Raw genomic sequence first — 24548 nt, 5'->3', positions numbered from 1 at the left:
TAATTATAGTGTAAATCTTTAACATTAGGGTTAGGTATCCTTTTTACCTAACTAACAACTGCCCCATATCTAACCTAGTTGCAAAACATATCCTTTAAACTTCACAAATAAAAAATAAAGTACCTACCACAAGTAAAAAATGTCCATGGCTATGTAACGCCATATACATTTTTTACTTAAGACCAATATTTATAATCCGTTGAGGACATTACAAAGGGGTTATAATATATGCATGCTAAGTTGTTTAATATGAAAATATTGCAGTATTATAATACAATCGTTTGACTTCGCCGACTCGGCAAACTAATTCAATTTCTTAATTTATCGCTCTCCAAATTACACGCGTACGAATAAAAAGGTCAACAATGTTGCGATTAGTTTATTCACGGTGATATTTTAATTTCTTTATGACATTAGCATATTTAGAACATTAATAGGTACCTACCGGGGATCTTGGCTTAATTAATATGCAAATTTTGCATTACAATGAAGATATTACGACATTTAATGAAGTTGAAACATTTTTGTTTTTGTTTCGGGGAGCCGGTTGTAAGGGAAATCTACACCTTATTTACCGAGATATGTATTTATTTAGCAGATATTATTATTTACTAACTCGTAATACGTGTATTACGTTACCGATAAGACAAATTTAAAGATATTCCTATCGGGCGTCTTGAAAGTTGAAAGTTATTACGTAATTGAAGTTTGGCGATGGTGGTGAGGTTAAAGCTTGGTGCAGTCCTAAATATATTCTATATTTCTTTGTGCGCTTCATTCAGAACTTTTATTAGGTATATGTTGAAAATATTACTCTTTGTTATTAATCGATATACGCTTATTAGCATAAAATTTCAAGTCCTTCAAAACTAGAAAAGTATAGAAGCAAATTAGAGCTTAAGTGTTACTTACCTACTTGAAAGTTAAATTTAATTTTGACTTATCCCACATTTAAAATACTGAAACGTACGAATACATAGAAAATATGTCAAATATTGGAATTTATTTCACTGAAAAACAGTAAACCATAGGTAGATAATGCTTACCTAAGCTTAAAATCAGTGTCTCTTACGTATAGATCCGAGACGTATCTATAGAAAATCTTTTCAGCTGTATCCCTAAACGTTTTAGCAATTGTAATTCACTGATCAAACTTTATATCGGATGATCTATTCCGGGCGATCCGGCGAATCACAATGTGTGTCCTTGAAGATAAAATCAGGCATATATCGACGAATCGAATACTGAGTAACACAGACCACCGGCTGATGGGTAGTTAGTATGTAAAACGTGTGTGTTTTCCAAATTGTTCGAGTCAATGTTCCTATGGGAAAACATTCGCCTGTAACTCTTTGCTATTTATTTGTATCTTCATGTTAAGCTTGATGTAGTATAGATTACTATTAGTTTAATTAAAGTAAATAATATAATTTCTAATAGGTACATATATATACATATAAAATTATCATATCGCGGTGTTTGTTTCCAAACTCCTCCGAAATGGTTTGAACAATTTTTATCAAATTTTGTGTGCATTTTTGTTTTTTCATTTTATAAGGCAAAGCAAGTTTACCGGGTTAGTCAGTTTCATTTTATCTTTGATTATCTTTCTTAGTTGGTAGACCGTTACTCTTAAAAAATAATTATGAACTGTAAATTTGTGGCAGTTTTTCATTGAAATTTCTTTAGACGAGTAGGTAAAGTGTTACTAATTTAGTATAAGATTATTTATTATTAAGATTAAGATTATTTTATTACTAAACTATACATCTACTATAAATATTTTTAGGTATTAGTTTTAATTTTAATTTATTTTAATTTTGTAGTTGTAGTTGTATTGATATTTCCTTATATTTTATTTTTATAATAAGTTTAGCCTATTTATGTACCTACTTGATTAATAAAAGTTTACATCTACTTATATATAAACAATATAAGGTAAGTACTTACTACCTAACTAGGTATTTTTAGTGACCCAAAAATTCCTACATAATTGCGTAGTGTAAATATAAGCGTGTGGTACTATACTTGGTAGAATATTTGTATCCAAACAAAGGTTTGTTTCTATATCTTCGCCAACAAACTGTTGGGATTATTTAGGAGCAAAGTTTTATCGCATTCTCACCAGTTTGAGCGTCTCTTGTTTTGACAGAGACGTTGAAGCGTTGCTAAGTCGCAGTTGGAATTGCAAATGAATCGGCCGTTTACATCTCGTCGTAAACGCGGTGATATGATCCAGTCAGTTTCGCACCATTAAACTCTTGGACGTCCTCCCCCGATGTTGTTGTAAATATGTCCTATGTGACGCAAACACATAAGTACGACTCTTAATGCATTTTCATCTTCGGTATTTCAATCATTTTCTGTATTTCAATCATATTCTTGTATATATTCTAATAGTAGACGTCGCGCGGTTTTACCCGCGTGGTTCCCGTTCCCGTATGAATACGGGGATAAAATATAGCCTATAGCCTTCCTCGATAAATGGGCTATCTGACACTGAAATAATTTTTCAAATCGGACCAGTAGTTCCTGAGATTAGCGCGTATAATCAAACAAACAATCGAAATCTTCAAGCAAGAAAGCTATCGGCGATAAATAGATTTTTTAGCCCAATACAAGAAAATAACCGTATTAGGATAGATCAGATCACGTGAGTTAAAATGTTTACATTATTTCCATTTGTTTTTCTTTTAGAAAAAGTACTTTTTCAATCGACCGTGGGAGAAGAATTCTTGAAGGCATATAAGAGTACAAGTGAATGAGATAACGAAGCCTGACAACTGTAATATGCGGCCAAACTTGTCCTGTCACCAGACCTATTGAGACTTCTGTACCACCACCATAAATTGAGCCCTTGTATAAATTTTTATATTCCGTTTCCTCCTTGTCATAGTGGTATCGAATGCACACAGGGAAGGTCCCATTAATTTGGTTTTTAAATACACCCGTTCGACTGGCTCGCGGCTTGCTTTGGAATTGAGTCGTAAACGTCGACTCGAGTGCACAACGCCATCGTTCTGTTGTCATTTACTCTTGAAAAAATAGTTAACAAAATGTTCGTCTATATTACGACTCGTGGTAGGCTCTCAAATGAATGAAAACTATGAAAAATATTATATATATACTCTCTTTATCAATCAAAGAATACCTGGGTGTATTCAAGAGTTTAACTCCTACATATATATATTCCAAAATGTCACTGTTAACACTGCCTTTTAGGTTTTCAGGAATGTATGTGGCTATGACTGGTAAAACCAAACTTATCTACTTACTCATGGTTTTAAATATTACTTCTTTACCTAAGCACATACATTATTAATTATTATGCTAAGAAGTGCTTACTTAGTGCACACATTGGTAGCTGAAAATTTTCAATGTAATACGAGTATGTTGTATTAGTTACTTAGTATTTAATTGGTCGTATAGACGCAAAGATGCTCAGAATTTTCCTATATTGCCTAAACTAAATGTTATCTATTTATTGTAGAGGTAATCGCTGGATCTACTGATCCGATTATGAAAATTCTTTTACCACTAGAAAGCCACATAATTTGTGAGTGTCACAGGCTATAATTTATCCCCGTATTCTTACGGGAAAGAGAACTACGCGGATGAAACCGCGAGGCGTTGCTAGTGTTAGATACATTTTGTGCTACGTATGCGATCTGTTTTAAATCAATCATTACGGAAACACGGGAAATTGTTACGAAGTACAAAACGAAATTTACGACCGCTAACATGTCTAGCAAAGCCAGTGATCGTTAAAGAATAAAGCCTGTAAACATGTTTTTTTGCGTTCAGACACAAGTAGGTTGCGTTCCACACCCCATGGAAGTTGGAAAAAACCGTGGCAATCGCAAATCACCTATTTTATGTAAACTTCGTGACTTTGCGCCGTATCGAATGACTTAGAAAGGATTTATTTATATTCGTATCGGGCGGCTAGAAAATAAAATGGTAGAGCTTCGTCAATGAGCTCGGCAAGGGCGTGGTGTAGCTCAAAATAAACTTCATATTACCTAGTATTCAAACCTCCCTAGTGTAACGTGGAATTCTATATAAGTCCTAGATTCATAACGCATTTAGATAAAATTTTCTTCTTTTATTTTTCTGTATTCTTATAAAGATGTCCACTAACATGGCTATCATGGTATACCTAAGTAACACATTTTATATGCATGTATTTATAGTATATATGTATGATATTGTATATATATGTATGATGATTCTATATATGTCTGAGCCATGGTATGGTACTCACATATATAGATTATAGCAAAGGTAGATTATAGCAATCTTTATTGAAAAAAAATCACTAGAGCCATGGTATGGTACATACATATATAGATTATAGCAGTCTTTATTGAAAAAAAATCACTAATTTGGTAGGTATTCTAATACAAGAGGATCTGAAAATGATTCTAACACACATTAACATAATTAAGTTATTTATATGCTTATACTACTTATGTTAAATCTTTTGGTGATATTTTAAAAATAATAAACTAATTTTAGTAGCATAAAATATGATTTTAATTTAATATGACAGCTAATCAACAAGTCAGATACCTTTTTCTCTTGTACATTTAAATTGATACACATTTTATTTTCATTTTAAATCGCGTAATTCCCGTAAGAAAAGTGACTATATTACGTGGTAAAAGAATTTTCAAAATCGGTTCAGTAGATTCAGAGAATAGGTACCTACCCTACACCCTATAAAATCACAAACTTTACCACTTCATAATATTATTATAGATTAAATACTATTCGTATGTTCGCAGAAATACATGCACAATGCACAAATAAGTTTCCTCAAATATTTAAATTTTCTACTTACTGATAATAATTAATTTATTGATCTCTTTAAGTAATTTATAAGATAGCAAGAAGATAAAATAAAAAACACAGTATGTAATCAATATCGTGAGTGTTATTCATATTAATTTATTATAAAACACTGGCAAAACTCACGTTACTCCGACGTTGTATCACGTCGGAGTATGCCCGACTAGTTTCGAACCCATCCACGATCACCCACCAAGGCACGATCCAAACTGCAAACTCAGTTTGGATCGTGCCGAGTTGCAAGAACCAGCTCATGACTAAGGGCCCCGTAGGGGTTCGAAATTAGTCGGGCGTACTCCGACGATGTATCACGAGAGTTATAGCCGAATTTTTTTAAAAAATAACAGTAGGTATTCACTGTAGTTGAATGTAAAGATCTTCGTTGCGGTTTTTTCTGTTTGTGGTGGGCTGCCGAGTGAGGGATTGAAAATAAATACAGCAACTATGGTGCAGTTTTTTCCTCACTAAAATTAAAAACTAATCAAGATGAAGTTATATTGTTTAAGTACTGTGAAATCTGTTGCCTAGGTAAATAGGGTGCAATTTGGGTTAATAGCATTGAACGATTAATTGCTTTTGAAAATCAATTAATTATGATAATCAATTTGAAGTATATGAAACTTTAATAAAGTTATTACATGTGTTGTTTTTATATACTTTTGTCTATTTAAAAATGAATATGCTTTGTTTACAGATTGCCCTGCCCGTTTACACAAACTTCGCTAGCCAGTTTACGACAAGGTGAATATTTAATCTTAATAATATAGTAGAAAATTTTTGAAACTTTATATTTGCCGCTTTTTCGGGTTAGGTATCCATCCGAAAATGTTCTACAACAACTCCTTCTAGATATTAATTTTAAATTTTTATACAAAAGTAAGTTATTAATGACGTAAGTAGGTATGTTTTATATTTAAGCTATTGCACGCTTTGAACGCGGGGACCGAATCGAGAAATTCCGTAACGAAAATACGAGTAAAAACCTAACATCACACATTTCGACGTTTTCATATCTAATCAACTGGACAAGTGGTGTGAAACTAAACCTATTAAATCGGAGTTTGATTCCAGCTCAATGTAGAGAAATTTTTATTTAATTTATTTTTATTTATTTTATTTTTTAATCTTTTTAAAAGAAAAAGAAAGTAATGCATAAATAAAATAAATAAGTAAGTATAATTGCATAAGTTGACAAAATATTGTATGCAAAAGCTTTACCGCGGTACTTCCCGTATGGCACATTTTTTACTTCATTAATTAATTTTTATATTTAGGTATATTTAATAAATAATTATTTATTTTCAAATTAATAATTTAAAATTTTCATGTTTACTTTGTATGTTATGTTTCTGGGCCAATCATATACATACCTACATGGTATTAGGTACGTTTTTCAGTTGGCTGTAAATAAATTGTGTTCAACAATAAAATACCCGTTGTTTTAAATGTCAGTAAATACGAACGATAAGATCTCCGATCGAGACGGCGTTTTGTAAAATTAAAATAATTAAAATCAAGTCCAAGTATCACGAAGCCTCATTTCAATATCCGTACATCCATAATATGTTTCATGAACCGGTAACTAACAGATTCAGGGTACATAAACTTGGAAAAATTTACGATTTCTCTGTCAAGAGAAAGGAATAAGTTGCAATTAACATTGACATGTTTTCTGTTAAACACTTAATTGGATTTGTGTAGATAAGTATACCATAATAATTATGTTGTAAACATTTATACAAATAAATTGAAATAAATTCAACCTACTAGTGGTATCTGTTTGCTTTTAATATGCTTTCTTGATACTCGTAGTTACTTACTTATGTACTTTATTATACAAAATCGTGAAATATAACCCTATTTCTTATCCTTACCTACACTTGCTAATTTCAACCCTTACACGAATACTCAATGCCATTCAAACTGAAATTTGACACAGATAAATAATTAAGTTAGCTGTATTAACACTCGGGAATTTGTTTTATCCCTTTACTTTACTATCTTTTCACTATAATCTCCAAAACAACGAAATGGTTTTTCACAATAATCACACAGATCGAATTTGCTTGAAGCAATACATGTGCTTTTTTCATTCAGTCAAAGCGCAAGGGTTAATGTTGTCATCGTTGTACATTAGGTACGAGATGTAAATTACCCGACACTCAATGGTGTGCATATGATTGTCGATCACGGTATGCACTAGTAAGAAAATTAAGCAAACTGGCAAAATCTTTATTTAATAAGCATTGAGAAGACAACTCTTAGGGTATGCAGTACTTCAAAGCATGTATGAAGTGCACGCCAATGCTGACACCTCAACACATTGTAGGAAAGCACGTAGCGAAACATATACTGAAAAGTTACTGAAAATCACATCTTGCCTTTAATATACAATAAACAATCAGAATGTGTGTTTTGGTAGCAGGAAAATTAGGCAGCGAAACGTGGTGAAAATGACACCTAACCTATCTACCTATTATATCATAGACAATACACACCCAAATATTGTATAAATATGTTGTTGTGCCAGTTAAATATACAATACAATATAGATACATACATATGTAGTTTTATTTAAATCACGTACGTGGTTGTAATATACTTACGTATGTATGTACTGTACTATGTAGGTACTGAAAAGTTACTGATAATCACATCTTGCCTTCTTTATTATAATAGACAATACACAACCACAACCAGAGTGTGTATATAAGTGTTGTGGTGGCATGGAAAATTAGGTAGCGAAATGTGATGTAACACTGAAAGGTTACTGAAAATGACACTTAATCTTTTTTATCATAGAAAATACAATACACACCCAAATATTGTACAAATATGATGTAGCGCCAGTTAAATATACAATAGGTACATACATATGTAATACAAATAGTTTTATTTAAATCACGTACGTGGTTGTAATATATGTATGTGTTTGTATTATGTGCTGTAGCCGAGGCGTTTGCGCAAGGAACGCGAGCGAGATAAGAAAGCGCACTTTTATTTACGCATACAGTATGGGCGATCATTGGCCTGGCGCGTTTCCTAACGTAAATATTTATAGCCGGGCCGCGCGGCGCACACTTGTTCCTATGTTTGTTTCTGTCATTCAACACGACTCAAATGCGTCTTGTTCCTTCGACGTTTTATCAGGATAGTGTTCGTTTTTTAAAATCTCACAGTGCTTTCTGTTTCAACATACAACTCTACTGATATACTTAGGCCAAGTCAAAAGTTGCGAGTGCTACGAAGGTTTTTTTGTAAGGATCTTTTTTGTAACATTTTGTTCAAACTAGATGCTATTTCGTGTAATATAATACACAAGTAGCAAATAATTAATTGTCATTAATAATACAAAAAATGGCTTTTTAATTGATAATTTTTTACACCTACTAAAAAAAAATTATTAAAAAAAATTCTAATTGTGAATCTGTACACCAAACTGAGAGGAGTTATCTTTTGGTCTATTATGGCACACCATAATAACTAAAAATATAGCTGATGAAACTTGAGTAAGTTAACATGCGAGACATACCTAATGTAGAGAGGTAGAGTTTTGAACTTAACTCCAAGGCACTGTTTCATACCTACTCTACTTCATCTTAATTCATAACAATAAAAAACTTTAGCAAAAGAAAACAATTTAATTAGCTAAAAGTAAGACGCTATTTCTAAATCTAAATCAAAACTCGCGCATGCGTAGACGTACCTAAGTCGCAAACGGACATAGAGCTTAATTTAAAATCATTATGTACAGGTATTGTAAAGAAAAATAACCAACAACAAAAATTATATAGCATAAAAACACTGAGGAATCTAGAGTACCTATTAGGTTATTATTATAATATATAATAATTTAATAAGTAAAAAAGTAATTATCAAACCAATTTTTATTGGGAAACAGTTGACACCTACATTATCCACGTATAAGCAATTTCATTTAAAATTTTTACTACAAATGAAAAACGCACTTTAATTCTATTTTATATTTTAATTCTATTACAAAAGTTTTATGTTACGAAAATAAGTAGATAAAATGTATTAAATACATACTTATATATCTGGTACTAAAAACTAAATTTCTATTAAGCATTTCATAGCAATTATTACGGCAAACAATAGTAGATAATTCTCAAAAGAAAACTTCTCTTAACAATTTTACAATAATTCTTTTTTTGAAATAAAACCTAACTAAAGAAATAATTATAGCTTCACGTTTAGGTACTGTGTTGTGTTAAATATTAAATCTGTGCTATTTTGTGTAAGTGTAAAATAAAATAGTAGCGAGTCTACGAGTTTTTATGTAGCAGAGTGCAAATTTATACTTGTAACCTGTAGTGGTAATCCCTATTGTAAAGTCCATAGACACGTATGTAGATACATAACTCGAAAAATCGGCTTATCATCGCTGACAGCTGCCTTTGTGTAAACTTCGTAATTGCTCGTACTTTATAGTTAAGTGTGGGAAATTAGTGAACTCATATTATATTTTGACTTAGCTTTTCAATTATTATAATAATAAGAAATTGTTAACAAGGTCGATAATGTGCTACATGTATGTTTTTACTATTGTCCGTCTGACACATTTTATAGCCGTGTCTTGGGTAAACAGAACATGTACTTACAATAGGTGTGAAATATTGTAAGATTTATCGGGTGTACCCTCATTGTTCCCTTTGACTTTATATGTGAAAAGGAAGGGTGTGCCGCGCCTTTGTACGGTTATAGGTATTACTTCAAGGTCTTTGAGCTTCTTTAGTATATTCTCTACTTTATATTCCCTGTAAGAAATATCATAAATCAAAGATAATTAATTTATTTACTTACAAAATAAATTATATTAGATAAGTAAGATAAGTAGGTAAGTGGTTAGGAAATACTGTAACAAATGTGTCTACACATTGAACGTTTGCTGAAGTAAGGTCAAGAGCTCCGACATTTTGAGTATTTCTCTCGTAAGTAAGAAAATTTTGTCCAAAATATGAGACAGTAGAACACGACCTTGCGATCAACATAAAACAATATATTATAAAGTGTCTAGTACTATGATTATTTGTGGTAAAATTAACAGACGATAAAATTAAGTTTATACTCACAATAAAACGTGAGTGAGTTGCCGTCATAAAGTCTCGACTTTTTTATCGGTGGCAAGTTGGCGATGGTCGGTGACGCTTGCAGTTTGGTTAAACGGCAGTTTATGGCTATTTTGCCTCCATTAATCGCTTTACTACGCACCCGCGCTCAGGAAACCGGCAACCCTTGCCCTGATTCACTTTGATTGTTTTATGATTACAATACTATTTTAGTATTTTGTACGGATTTATAAATATTATACTCATTTTATAACGTTCTATCAAAAGAAAAAAATATATTATGTAGATTAATTAATTTACACTATAATTTTATTAATTAAGTACATCATAAATTGAGTAACTATTGAGATATTAAGTCTACATACAATAAGCTGAAAATAAAGAATAAATATTTAAAAATAAAATAACTTTACGTCGAAGTCTAGCCTTCGATAAAAAATAAAGAGAGCCGAATGTAGAGTCGCTTGTGCGGGCGGGCGGCGCGGCGGTGTGTCCGCCCGCCGCTAGATGGCGTCGCATCGCTTGCCTGTGTGCGCCCGCCGTGCGCCGCACACCGCCGCGCGCCACCACTCCGCGCTCGACCGCGCTGCCGAACGCGCGCTTCGTATTTTTTTTCTCTCCATCCTCGCGATCACATTACGATACGCTCGCGACTTCATTCTCGCCGATAGGAAACTACGATCAGTGCTTTGCAGAACTTTTCCTTTGAGATCCGTCTCTGTTCGGAGGACTGTTTGACGTTAATTTTTTTTTGTTAATCTAATATTTAGAACTGTTTCGTGCTACCTGGACTTAATTTTGATAAGATCACACTGACTGACCGCTACGTCGAAACGTAGACGTGCAGTTTTCCGAATATTTTCCAAGAGTGTCGGGTCGCCGCGGTCGTCTCTCGTCCGGCCAGCAAGCTAAATTGGGAACCGCGTTTTGACTTTCATGTGCCGCTGCGTGGTCGCGTGTGCGCGTGGTGCGATGTGCCCGCGACGCGCGTGAACTGCCGGCCCGCTCCTGCTCACCCGTGGCTTGCCCGGCCGCCACCCTGTACCCTGACAACCATGTCGGGGGCCTCGGCGCCTGCGACGGGGCCGCCGTGTCGCCAGCGCCCGCCTCCGGGCACTCCACCGGCCAGGCCTGGTGGAGCATGATGAACGGCGTGGGCGGCGCGCTGTACGAGGAGGCGCACGCGTCGCCCCCGGGGGGCTCCCCGCCGGCCGCGCCCGCCGCCGCGCCGCCGTCCGCGTCCAGCGCCTCGCCGGCGTCCGTGGGCTCCAACCCGCCGCAGCCGCTGCACATCCCGGCCAAGCGCTACGAGCCCGAGCCCGGCGTCATCCGCCACGCGCAGCAGTCGTGGGGCTACCCGCCCGACGCGCCCGCACCCTTCGAGCACCAGTACCCGGCCGGGCCCACGTACTACAACCTGCCGGTGGAGCGCGAGCGCAAGGCGGGCCTGCCCTTCTGGCCCGGCGGCGGCGAGTACAAGCCCTACGCGGACGGCTGCCACCAAGGCTTCACGCAGCCGTGCTGGAACTACCCGTACGGGGCGCCGCGCGGCGACCAGCCGCTGCCGTACGTGGGCGAGGAGCGGCGCACCGCCGTGTCCGAGGCGTCCGGCTTCTCGCACGACGCGTACGGGCTGCGGAACTACGCGCCGGAGTCCGTGTCCAGCGCGCCCTACCCGCCGCCCAGCGCGCTGCCTGGTCAGTATCGCTACAGCTAATCTAGATTTATAAACAACTTCGACCCGTGAGCACACGTTTTCTTCGACGTCCGGTCACGGCACCGTAATGTTTGTAATCTTTACCAAACTTATCGAAGGCACATGTGCTAGGAAAACATTTCTTAAATTTGTAAACAAATAGTTCTGTGAAGTCTCAAGGTTCGAACGTGTTTATTACGTATGTAGTCAATTAATATCATGGTAATGACTTTATTAAAATCTCACAGGGACAGATGAATATATTTTGTAAATAAATAATTTATGATGAGTTTATCAACCTTGACCCTTGTGGGTGTGGGTGGCACTGCTGGCCGCTAGATGGCAGGCGCGACGACGTGCACACACTCAGCTCCAGCCGGATCCATGTGTGCGTGCGTTGGTGTGCGTGCCGCACACCACTGTACGTGTCGTCCGTGTGGGTTGTAAGTTTATCATTATCAGCGTCATGCAATGCTGCAGTGGCTGCAGTTTCGTATTCTTTATTTCCTTGCAACTATGTAGGTAAGTATATTATTTGCTCAGAAATTGATGATTATATTTTGAAAAGGTGTCTATTTTTAGAATGCAGAGACCTGCAATAGGTAAGAAGGTACAAATATAGAAAGCCAAAAATGTTGTTATCTAAACATCTAAAAGGTAGTCGTTCGTATTAGGTAATGTAGAGTCAATTTTGGGTATATTATTGTTCGAGTGTAAAACGTAAAAAGACGACGCGAAATCAAAGTATTTTCCCACAAGGCACCATAAATCTGATGAATGAACGAAACACGTGCTACGAATGTATAAAAACGAGCCGTAAGCATCGTTTAATAGGCAATGTTAAACGGCGCTATACAACCGGCGATAAATTAAAGTTTACGTAAAATAAAGCGCCAATAAAAATGTATAACTAATAAATAAACACGATACCTGGGCGTTAAGACAATAAACTGACGATCTTTGAGTGGTGGCAATAAACCAAATATTGCCACAATAAACACTGTTTAGGCTGATGAGGCGATAAAAAACAAACTAGAGCCTGGGGGCGAGGAACACACTGTACACGAGACTTACGCTACAGCCGTAGATGTATATCAGTTTTATGATATCGTAAAACCGCGACTACGTCATAGACGTGCAATGATAATACTGGTTTCTTCCCCAAATCGCTAGTAAGTAGTAATTAGGCAGCCTCGACTGTCAATATGAGAGCAATAAAAAGGCTCCATTCATAAACGGACGACGCTAGTTCGCTTTCGATCGCCGCCTAACCATAAAGATGGGTTTATCGCGCCTCTGTTACAGCAGAGGTGTAACTTGACATAATTTTGCGTAAAACGTACTATATAATGGGCCATTAAAAGGAAACAATTGTTGAAAAAGTTATGCGAGTGTTCACGTCACTTTATGATTGTGTGTTTATGGCCCACCTGAGGTTGACATTGACTTTGATTTGTGCATTTATGGCTTACGAACGGTTTGAAGAACAGTTATGCTCTGTTCGGAGCCTTACTTCGCGCAAGCCGGTTTGATTTTCATTCGCGATCGTGGTTTCTTAGCGTATATCTGGCGCAGTTTTGTACGCGTATAATTTATAGTTGGCAGGTTCTGAATTTATTTCAAGTTTGGATCAATTAGGGATTTTTAATTTGGTTTCAAACTGATATGGATTGACTTTCGATACCACATGCAGACAAAGATGTAGTGCCAAGCGATCTAGCGTCATAGTAAGTCTGCCTTGTGAGATCCAGTCTACATTGTATAAATAAACAAAATCAAACCCTCTTCATGAGCTAGAAATAAAGACACATGTAGATAACATATTATTATGCATAAGTTCTAATAAATGCTTTCTATCTGGTTTCATTACTGGTTAGATTGTGTGACTTTCTACAGCCTAGGTGCCTAGTATAGTCTAGCCTTTTACTTTCAGCAAAGAGATAAATCAATCAATATTGATATATTATAGGGTAGTCTTTATTAAATTCTCGTCATCAGGATTAAATTTAGTGGTCGAGGAATTCTTCTGTCTGCATTCTGGTTCCATCATCAGATCAGCTCCTTCGCAAATTATTGCATTATCAGACTTTACCAAATGTCTGCTCAATTATATTTCATAGCCAACCAGCGTAGTTTTCATTCTCAAAATCAATTTAGTAGTTTCAGAGCTTATTTATAACAAACAAAAAAGAAATCTCTTTATAATATTACTTGAGATTTTATCAACAATTTTTTATAATAAATTGAATTATCAATATTGATCCGGAAAAAGCAAACGTACTAACAAAGCAATTTTAATAAAAGCTTCGGAAATGTCCCGTTTAATTAGCAAGCATACAGATTTAGCATTTCTTTAAAACAGTACAACATGCATTGCTAAATAACCCTCTCATTTCAAAGCCATAACCGGAATGACAGAAACAAAATGCGAGCCGACAACGTAAGATTTTGGACCTTAAGCCGTTGGAACAAGCGGGTGTATTTTATCAAAGGACTTGCCCGCGGTCTGGTAGGTAACTTTTATGGGCGAACGGAACCCGCACATTTATTGCCTCTGATCGCTACCTATCCCCACGTAATTGACAACTCCACTCGTCATTATGTCCTCTTTAAACAATTGTTGCTTTCCATAGACGATACTTGGGTTGGAAACTTATATTCTTCATTCATAAAAATCATAACAATTGATACTGACTGTATCAGGTACCTACTACTGCTAAGACTATTTAAACTTAGTTTTCTTTATAGGTTATTAAAACGCTATTATTAATTGGAACCTTCTCTCTCAAATTAAACACCAATATTTGTGCTACTTTTAAACAATTGTTGCTTTCCATAGACGATACTTGGGTTGGAAACTTATATTCTTCATTCATAAAAATCATACTACTGCTAAAGACTATTTTAACTTAGTTTTCTTTATTGTTTAATTTAACACAATTTTTATTAATTGAGAGGTCAGTCTCCTTCTGTCTCAAATTAAAAACAAATATGTATAAACTTTGAATGAAGAATATACCCAAAGTTGAAAACTTATATTGCTGACTGTATTTGCTACTGCTAAAGAATATTTAAACTTAATTTCTTTATTGATTAATATTACATAATTTTTATTAATTGGAACGTTAGTCTCTTTCAGTCTCAAATTAAAAAATATGTATAAGTTACCTTTAAATAATTGTTTCTTTCCATTGACGATACTTGGGTTGAAAACTTATATAATTATCGGCACATATTATATTACACATTTCTATTAATTGAATTGTTAGCCTCGGTCTTCCACTTTCTTGAAAATACGAGTCTACGAAATTTTATATAAAATTAATTTGAATACTTTTCGTTTTAACCTACGTAGAAACGTAAAGGGGGTGGATTTCATCCTACTCCTAAGAAGTTAACCTACTTCCATCTTAGATTGCATCATCACTTGAACATGTAGAGAAAAAGTCAAAAAAGTTTTAGGTAATCTCTACAATGTCATCAAAACAGATCAAATGCATAAATAAATTAAATTGTGACACGTAGCTCAACATTTTATTGAAACAAAACTATACAAGCTAAAGTAAATTTGCTTGTTGCTACATTTTAAATCTTGGACTCTCGAATCACAGAATAGTTTTATCAGTTTTAGTAATAGTTCGATTGGATCTTGTATGTGAAATAAGACTTATCTCCAAGGTACAATCATATTACAGGCAACGGTGTAATATGGTTAATAAATAAATTAAAGGAATTGAATTATTCAATTAATTATTTTGTTATAACATATATCTTTATGCAGACTTTGTTTGCTAGAGTTTTTTTGGCAAGGATAAAATACCAATTTTAAAAAGAATTATATTCCAAATATTAATGGCGATCCTAATAATACATAAAATATATGAATCGTACCAGCACTTTTAAATTAAAAAAAAAATAAAGTTAAAGTAAATTCACATCAACAGTAGGAAAGGCTGGATTGAAATAAAAATACTAACGCGAAACCTCGCGTGAAGAGTTTGCATGAAGCTAAATATCACACTATGAATTGACGTTATGTCTTTATTGATTTATCACAAAGTAAAAGTGATGTCTCTTTGCAGCAGGCCTAGAAAGTCTTATTTTCTTTCGTTTTATTACAACAGAAATCTATTCTCGTGACAAATGAGATTTCTATGCAGCTTTACTATGGCTGTCCATTTCAACATTTATGTACAGTTTATTTTCTTCAATTTCAATTATCAACTTGCGTATAATACCAAAAGGCTATTTAGTTCAAATCATAGGTGAATATAGTACCTGGCTTTGATTAAATATACGTCTATATAATCAAACGTACCTGGATAGTGGATATAGTATGGTAATATTCAATAGAAGATAGGTATAGAGAACCAGAAGTCAAATTAGTTTTTAATACGTGACTAAATGGAATTGCCCCGACAAATTCACCCACTGAGAAAAAAAGTTCATTTGATAAACCTGAAGCATAGAGAAACCTGTAGCATAAAGAAAATTTTTTTATATAAAGCTGTTCAGTCTAAAAGGAAATATTCTAGATGCCCAGAATAAAAGAGGAGATATGAACAAAGGTGAAATATAGACGGTAAAACTTAGATGCATATCACAAATCAGATAACGTAATCCACTCGCTTTAGACAAAGTGGTAACTATTATTTAACCTGCGGTACTATCTTTCTATACTATTTTGAATAATAGGAAGTAGTGCAGAGAGTTACTTGCATCGAATATCGAAAAGGTTGTGGGTCGCATACAAAATTCATTATCGATGATGTCATCAAAAGAGCCGCTCACATAAATCGCGCTATATGCATCTTCTAACGCACCGTGAGGCAGTCTACAATTGTTTCTTTGAACGTTGCATAGAAATAGCCGGTTATAAGCGAAACGTTCGGTCACGCAATGCTACGTGTGCATTCGAAGCAATTAAAACCTACAACAATGTAGCTGCAAATATTTTAAAGATTTTTTCCAAATAACCAACAAATCTTAGTAAGGTACTCTATGCCACAAATATGCTAAAACAATTAAGTTAAAAGGTTTTAAATTCAACACGGAAGCCATTTAAATAGATTAGTGATAAAACAATATATTTTGATTAGGTAGGCATACCAGATTAAAAACTTGTATAAATTTTAAATATTATTAAGCATCGCTTGGCTTTTATTTTTTTAATAGGTACTTATTTTGTTTTTCTACAAGGTTGTGATGTCATCTTGTAGATCGTATTTCTCCCTGACTCTGTAAATTTTATTGAGATTGCCTCAAATGCCTCAAAGTTTAACTAAGACTACTAAGATGGCATTACAATTAGACCTTATACGAAATAAAATCCAAGTTAAAAAAATAATCCAAATCGTTTTAGAGACAATAAATCATAATATTTTGTAGATGATGACGATTAACGAGTGTGTGTTAATTGCTTATTTAAATAAGTATTAGACATGATTTTTTTTGTGCAGGATCCCTGTCCATGTCGGTCGGCGTCGGCGTCGGCTGCGGCTCCAACCCCCTAGACTGGACCGGACAAGTCACTGTGCGTAAAAAACGCAAACCCTACTCAAAGTTCCAGACCCTCGAATTAGAAAAAGAGTTCCTTTTCAACGCTTACGTGTCAAAGCAGAAGAGATGGGAACTGGCGCGGAACCTAAACCTCACAGAGAGACAGGTGAAGATATGGTTCCAGAACCGACGGATGAAGAACAAGAAGAACTCGCAGCGGCAGGCGGCGCAGGCGGCTCAGAACAACAACAACAACTCGAACGCCAATAACCACAACCACCACGGCAGCCATCACCATGCGCCGCACCACGTGGCGTTGCACCATGCGCCGCCTGCTAAGCATCATCAGTGACCCGCGCCTTTCTCTGGGACTTATCCCCTTCACCACGGTATAGCCAGCTAAATCCGGACGGAAGGAAAGTTCCAATGAGGACTCAATTGTGTTGTGCTCGATGATCGTACTTAAATATTCGAAAGGTTCGTCCGTTGTTCGTCATTCGATAGACAGTAAAGGAAAGTTGCTGTACCGTTCCGTACGTAATGTGGACGCTTCCCGGAGTGCCGGTGCGCCGCGAGTCCCAGAGAATCTAAACGTAAGACAAAATTATTGTGTTGTCGATTTGTGTATAGTATTAATTACGAAATTATTTTCTGTAATGTTAACGAGACTAAGTACATGAGTAGACGATTCCTGATATTGATAATATTATCTAGTATAGCGCAGACAATGTATTTGAATATGTTTTATGCATCGAAACTCGAATGCAACCACAGCATCACCTATGAATTATTGTATCTAGATAGTTTATTGAAAATGAATTTTGTAAAATATTTTGTGAGACTGCTTTATTGTTGTATTCGTATCGCTGTTCAGAGGGTGGTTAAGTCTTGAATAGTTAACTTTTATTTTCGTTACCAAATTGTTGAATTACTCGGGTTGCTTTGGTGGCAGTTGTAGAAATATTTTCGTATGGAGTGCGATGGATATTATATGGTAGACTTGTTGATCGGCAAATCGCAGCCGGTTAAGCCTAATACTTAAGAACGTAGCATCGACGTCGCTTATTCTGATATAAGAAAATAATTAAATCGCAAAATGATCAAATATTTATTACTGTTTATTTTCTCGTCTCATTATTCGTAAATTTTGTTATTTAAATTATCGATTTCTGACAAAGCTTTAACTCGGTTCCAGTAGAATTATGCATTAAGTTACTGTTATGACTTTTTTGAAATATTGAAGTTGATGTTGTAATCAATATAATTAGGTTATGGGCAAGTGCATTAATACTGTCCTCTATTGACTCATCGTTCTGTTCGCTTAAGCCTGTCTATTGCTTTTTTATTATTTTATTTGTTTTAGTTGAATATTTTATTATTTATTTATACATTGAAATAGCAACAATCTATCATGTATTAAATATATTTATTATAAGTTGTATTTTTGGTCTAGTACATCGAAGTGAAACGTGAATATTAGATGTACATTGTACAGCTGTTTATAATTGTGGTGTAATAGATACCTTTATATACAAAATATCTAGTTACATAAATCATCCCAGTGTTAGATTTTAACTATTAAACTTACATACTAGCTACATCTTCCCTATTTTATCTTATATCTATGTAATAAATGTTCTATCGTAAATTAGTAATTTACTGGGATCTATTTCAATATAATGTCCGTAACATTTTAATAGTGAGTAGCTTAGTTTTTGTACAAAAATGGCGACCTCGTCTAGGTAACCGAATTTCTACATAAGCGCAAGACATCTTTTAGATATCTTCTTATGATTGTAGCAATTCGATTATGAGGATATGGACACCTAAGTAAATTACATGCTAAATGTGACTTATGACTCCAATATTATTTATCAGCTCATATTATAATATTCATATTATAACCTTACTTAAAGCCTTCAACACCTTATGCATTAATTTAATTGATTTTAAATTGAAAGTGCTAGTTTTATCATTTTATATTTCTGGATTAAGATTTTTTTTTATATTTTAGTCAATTTTTAAACCAGTGTGACCATGTCCTCATGTTTTAAAACATAATTTCGTATCTTCAATGTTCCTCTGTAGACTCGAATTAGAAAAAAAAAGCTTATGAGTGGATGATTTTTACTTGATTGATACCTAATCGTTGTGAAGAGTGACGGATCTGACAGTTATAATTTTATTAGATACCTACTCGTACCTACCTATGATCATCAAAATTATTATCATTTCAGTATTATTAAATTAGGGAAAAGTAGAAAACTAAAAAATAAAAATCATTTTTTTTAAATAAAATTTGTTTTTGTTAATGACAATGAATCTTAAATGAAATTAGAAGTATTATAAAATTTATAATATTTTTTGTAGGTATCTTTTTGCTTAAATCTAAAATATGACAAATAATTACGTAATCTTTAGCCATTTTGAAAACTGTGTTAACTAAGTCTTATCAGGACATTTTTTTTAGTTAACAGAGAGTGAGGAATTTTTTGAAGGTCAGAAATTAATAAAATAACACGTCGGCTGAAAAATTATACCTACTACATGTGTTTATTTATTTTCCGTCACTTTTCATATTAAGTATTATTAAATACAGCTAGAGAAACTGCTTGATTATTTGAAAATCTGCCTATATTTATTTTTTTTTTGGAAAAAAATCAAGTTTTTAACTTTATCAAGTATTTTTCAATTTTTATCTATTGATTAATTTTATAACACAACTTAGTCGATTATTAGATTATTTGTAGGTATTTATTTGATCATGACATTGACTTATACGTAACATAAGAAATATATACTTTACTTTTGACAATATTACATTTTTAGGCATTTTTTGTAGATTACAGGCAGTTTCATTCAAATCAGCTTACATTATCAGGATACCTGTTACCTATATATTTATTTTCCGTAGATATTGAATCTAGAAATACTTCTAAACTATGTAATAATTAAAGGTCTCGTAATTATCACTGTACAGATAAATTAATGTAGTAAAAATCACACCTGCGTGTGAGGTCTTATTAAGTAATACCTAATGTATAATTAAATACCTAAATGAATGTGCTCCGACAGTTTTATGACGAATTTAGAAAAGAATGTATGAAAGGAAAAAGAATTAAATATTTCGTCGTGTCTTGGCCTATTTTTTTTTTGGCAACCCTGGATTTCGTTACCCTGTAGGTATACCCAATGAAACGGAAAAATTTGTGAGAGTGGATACTTGTTACTTCTTCTATTTTGATGGAACTGTGAAGCACCACCCCTACCAGTTATTAATGGGTAAGGTAACTCGTAGCACCGTAACTTGATCTAAAGTTAGCCCCAGTTTAAAATTAGGCCATTTGTCCACCACGCTGGCCCAATGCGGTTTGGCAGACTTCACACACGCAGAGAATCAAGAAAATTCTCTGGTATGCAGGTTTTCTCCCGATGTTTTCCTTCACCGTTTGAGACGCGTGATATTTAATTTCTTAAAATGCACACAACTGAAAATTTCGAGGTGCATGCCCCGGACCGGATTCGAACCCACAACTTCCGGAATCGGAGACAAAGGTCATATCCACTGGGCTATCACGGCTCTTACTAGCGGAGCCGGCAACATCATTCAAGAAAATTAGCTTTTCACAAATGTCGAGGAAACCATTGATGTTTTCGGAATAAAAATAGTAAGTATGTTCTTCTTCAAGAACTGAAAGAGAGCATAATATGGCGGCTGGGATAGAAACAATAGTTGGAGCCTAGGTATATAGGTACCTACTTAGCTACCTATTTGGTAACACATCGGTAGGTATGTAGGTACACAACTTGAGGAACAGACGGTAGGTAACTAAAATACGCTTGACATAAGAAAGGTAGGTAAGTACCTTCATGTACCTAAGTGTTTGTTTGTGTAGGTAAATGACTGCTGCTAATGCTAACTCGGGGTTATATCCAGCTAACTACCTAGGTATATAATATATGTCTAGGTAAAATGTCTCTACCATTATACTTACACAAATCATCTGATGAGTAGACAAGTAGTAGGTGTAAAAATTCTTCATTATTCACGCTTCCAAACCGCCAGGGGGCGTTGTAAATTGCTCAAAATACCTAGCTTAGGTACTCTCTTAGATAGGTACCTACCTAATAGGTCAGTAATTTTAAGCGTACCTATACCTATAGCCTAGATGAAGAAAATACAGGAAGTACGAGTAGGTACCTATTACTAAGAACCAACCTCATTTTCAGCTTAGATATTATTTTATTTTATCTACTTTTATATGATTAAAGAAAATTTAAAACTTACAAATGTACAAATATAAGTATAAGTCCTTCTAATATATAAGTACGTCAACAGGGTATGTTAAAATTTAACATGTAGGTACCTAATCATGAACTGTTTATTTTTGTACCGTTTCTTAAATAGGTACCGTAGCGCCCTCTTTACAGAAATTACTGAGCACAGCCTTATGAGTGGTTGCTTAGATTTGAAGAGCGCCATCTTGTGACGGATATAGAATATGGTACGTATCATTACAAGAGGAGAAAAGAAGTCGTTTGAAATAGGTATACTAATACGTACTCTTTACAAACAGATCTCAAGCCGATTTTGAAACTTGGACTCATCATAATACCTACTGACTCTGTAAAATATAGATCCATCTACTAAAAGCATAAAGCACTAGCCGAGCCGTGATCACGAATCCAATCCGGGGCATGCACCTTCAAATTTCCAGTTGTGTGCATTTTAAGAAAATAAATTTCACGTGTCTCATACGGTGAAGGAAAAACATCGTGAAGAAACCTGCATACCTGAGAATTTTCTTAATTCTCTGCGTGTGTGACTGCCAATCCGCATTGGGCCAGCGTGGTGGACTAATTGGCCTAACCCCTCTGACTCTGAGAGGAGACTCGAGCTCAACAGTTAGTCGAATATGGGTTGATAATGATGATGATGATAAAGCACTATGACAGAAAGAAAGAAACTAGTAAGTAGGTACTACTTATAGGCACTAATAAAGGCTTCGTTGGTCCAGACATGGAATTAGGTCCTGGGATGATGAGCTAAGAAATACAGAGCTTTCATAATTCTATGAAATTCTCAGTAGGTAGTCTGTAGTTGGTCATACACTATTAATTTATCAACATAAGCCTACCAACTAGGGTTGCCAACCGTAGGTACTATAATATTTAGTATTGTTCTATATTTCAGGTTTTCGTCCCGAATTATAGTACTCAAAGGCAAACGCCACAAATAAATAGTCCTTATATACTTACTCCTATATAACCAGGGGTTAGAGTTTAGACCATCTCTGTAGTGATAAATTCAAATAAGTTGATATCTAATGATGATAGTGATAAACTATAAAATTATTATACCTACCTAAGTAACTCGCTAAACACACAGTTTTTGTTGAAAATAATAAGGTAGTTATAGGTATAAAAGTACGCACCCACTACCTACTTATCTACCTCTTATCTATGATGTATTTGCATTCAAATAAAAAATATAAATACTGGATAGATTCAAGTATGTTTGTGCCTACTTATATATACCTACCTGTAACTCAGCTACACTACATTGTTACACTATATTGTAGATACGTAAACGCATGTTGCCATACCGGTTATTCAGAGCAACCTCCTCACCAATTAGCATTTAAATGAACTGAACGACACAACTTTATGTCACCGCTCATCACTACCTCTAACTATACCTACAGCGGCTCGTGTGGGCGTACAAGTGGACTTAACTTTTATGTTCAGATTGTTCAGTTTATGAAGACTGAAAGTAGTCTCACCTAATTGGTCCGAGTTGTCATCTTACGCTAAAAGCACCTAATGCCTCCTCCTAACACTAACTCGTAGCTTCAAAACAATCTTACGAAATATATCGGATAAGTATACTCAGCTCAGCGAGTCGCGAAGCTTAAGTGGCAATGGGCGGGACACATAGTTCGAAGAGCCGATGGACGTTGGGGTCCCAAGGTGACCCCGCACTAGAAAGCGCGGTGTTGGTCGACCTCCTACCAGGTGGACTGATGACATCAAACGAGTCGCAGAGATTCACTGAATGCAGGCGACACAGGATCGTGATTCGTTATGATTGAAAGTTCTTACAAAAGGCATATGTCCTGCAGTGGACGTCCATCGGCTGATATAATGATGATGATTATGATGATACCGTTTGACAAAGGACTATCTACTGAAGTTATGATTCCTTATGATAGGTACCTAAGAAAAATTGTTTGAAATGTTTCAAATTTTACTTTTAAGGAAAATTTCGAAATGTATAAGAACAAAAAAATATAGGTATTAAAAAAAATATTTAAAAACAATTGAGTATCTGGACCCATGATACCTGCTGGCGTCCAAAGCCACCACGGTCAAGGTACTTGATATATACCTTATGTTTAAGTACCTGATATAGGTAGGTACCTTACGTAGTTTGGTATTTAAACTTAGGTACCTATCTACTGCACCTACCTACCTAAGAAAGGCAGGTGGACAGTAATTATAATGTAAATTTTTATAGCAAATTATACTACGACTCCACAAGCATCGAATGGTCGACCAGCAAGGTAAATTAATATAGTAAATTATCGACAATAATTCGATATGTAAAGATCGCTAAGATATCCGTGCAACATTGTAAGACTATAGGACTGGGTAGGTATTGACTTCAGCGTAAATAAGAAGCGATAGCAATCAAATCAGTTGTTTACTGTTATTGGATCGTTTTGATATAAAGAGCACATTTTATATTTGTAACTTGATGTAGTTTCGTGTCTAGGTACACTACCATCTACCTACGTGTAGGTACATACACCTACTACCTATAATAAAGGTAATTATCAATCAATGAAGTTAAAGGTTTTGTATAGGTAGGCGTGCTGATAAAAAATAGGCGACTGAAAGTTAAACGATTTAAGTGTATATACATACACCTACTTCCTATAATATGATTATGTACTAATGAAGTTAAAGGTTTTGTCTGCGTGCCGATAAAAAAATAGGCGCCTTAGGTTACCTAGATATACCTAGTTAGACTAGCGGACGCCCGCGGCTTCGTTCGCGAGGAATGCAATGTTAACTTGCAACCCCTATTTCACCACTTTAGTTCTTGAATCACATTATGTTTTATATTTTTTTAATGATTTATGTACAAATTTTTAAAACTGTAATTTTAAAAATGAAAGACTATACAAGCTTTCAACCTTTATTTCACCGCCTTCGAACTTTGTTTTAGGGTCAATTAGTACCCTATATTTTGCTTCAAGGTCCCATTTATCACTAGGCAAAATTCATCTTGATCAGTTTAGCCGTTTAACCGTGAAAAGGTAACAGACAGACAGACTCACATACTTTCGCATTTATAAAATTAGTATAGATTAGGTAGGGTGGTAACTAGCCACGGTCAAAGCCTTCCA

The 24548-nt window shown here is 35.0% G+C and overlaps 1 protein-coding gene across 4 annotated transcripts in view; it reads left to right on the top strand.

Annotated features, from left to right (window-relative positions):
- The window catches only part of LOC112057786 (homeobox protein abdominal-B), a 123396-nt gene extending 103123 nt beyond the window's left edge, over positions 1-20273 (top strand). For all 4 annotated transcript variants that reach the window (XM_052883841.1, XM_052883839.1, XM_052883843.1 and 1 more), the window contains 3 exons: positions 5546-5592; positions 11042-11638; positions 17097-20273. In XM_052883841.1, the coding sequence (XP_052739801.1) occupies positions 11083-11638; positions 17097-17488 (948 nt within the window). In that variant the 5' untranslated portion in view covers positions 5546-5592; positions 11042-11082 and the 3' untranslated portion in view covers positions 17489-20273. The remainder of the gene's footprint in view (positions 1-5545; positions 5593-11041; positions 11639-17096) is intronic.
- Positions 20274-24548: the final 4275 nt, after the last annotated feature.

Source organism: Bicyclus anynana, chromosome 10, assembly GCF_947172395.1.
Source record: "Bicyclus anynana chromosome 10, ilBicAnyn1.1, whole genome shotgun sequence".
NCBI lineage: Eukaryota > Metazoa > Arthropoda > Insecta > Lepidoptera > Nymphalidae > Bicyclus > Bicyclus anynana.
Note: the sequence above shows the minus strand (reverse complement) of the source record. Positions and strands in the feature narration are given on the sequence as shown.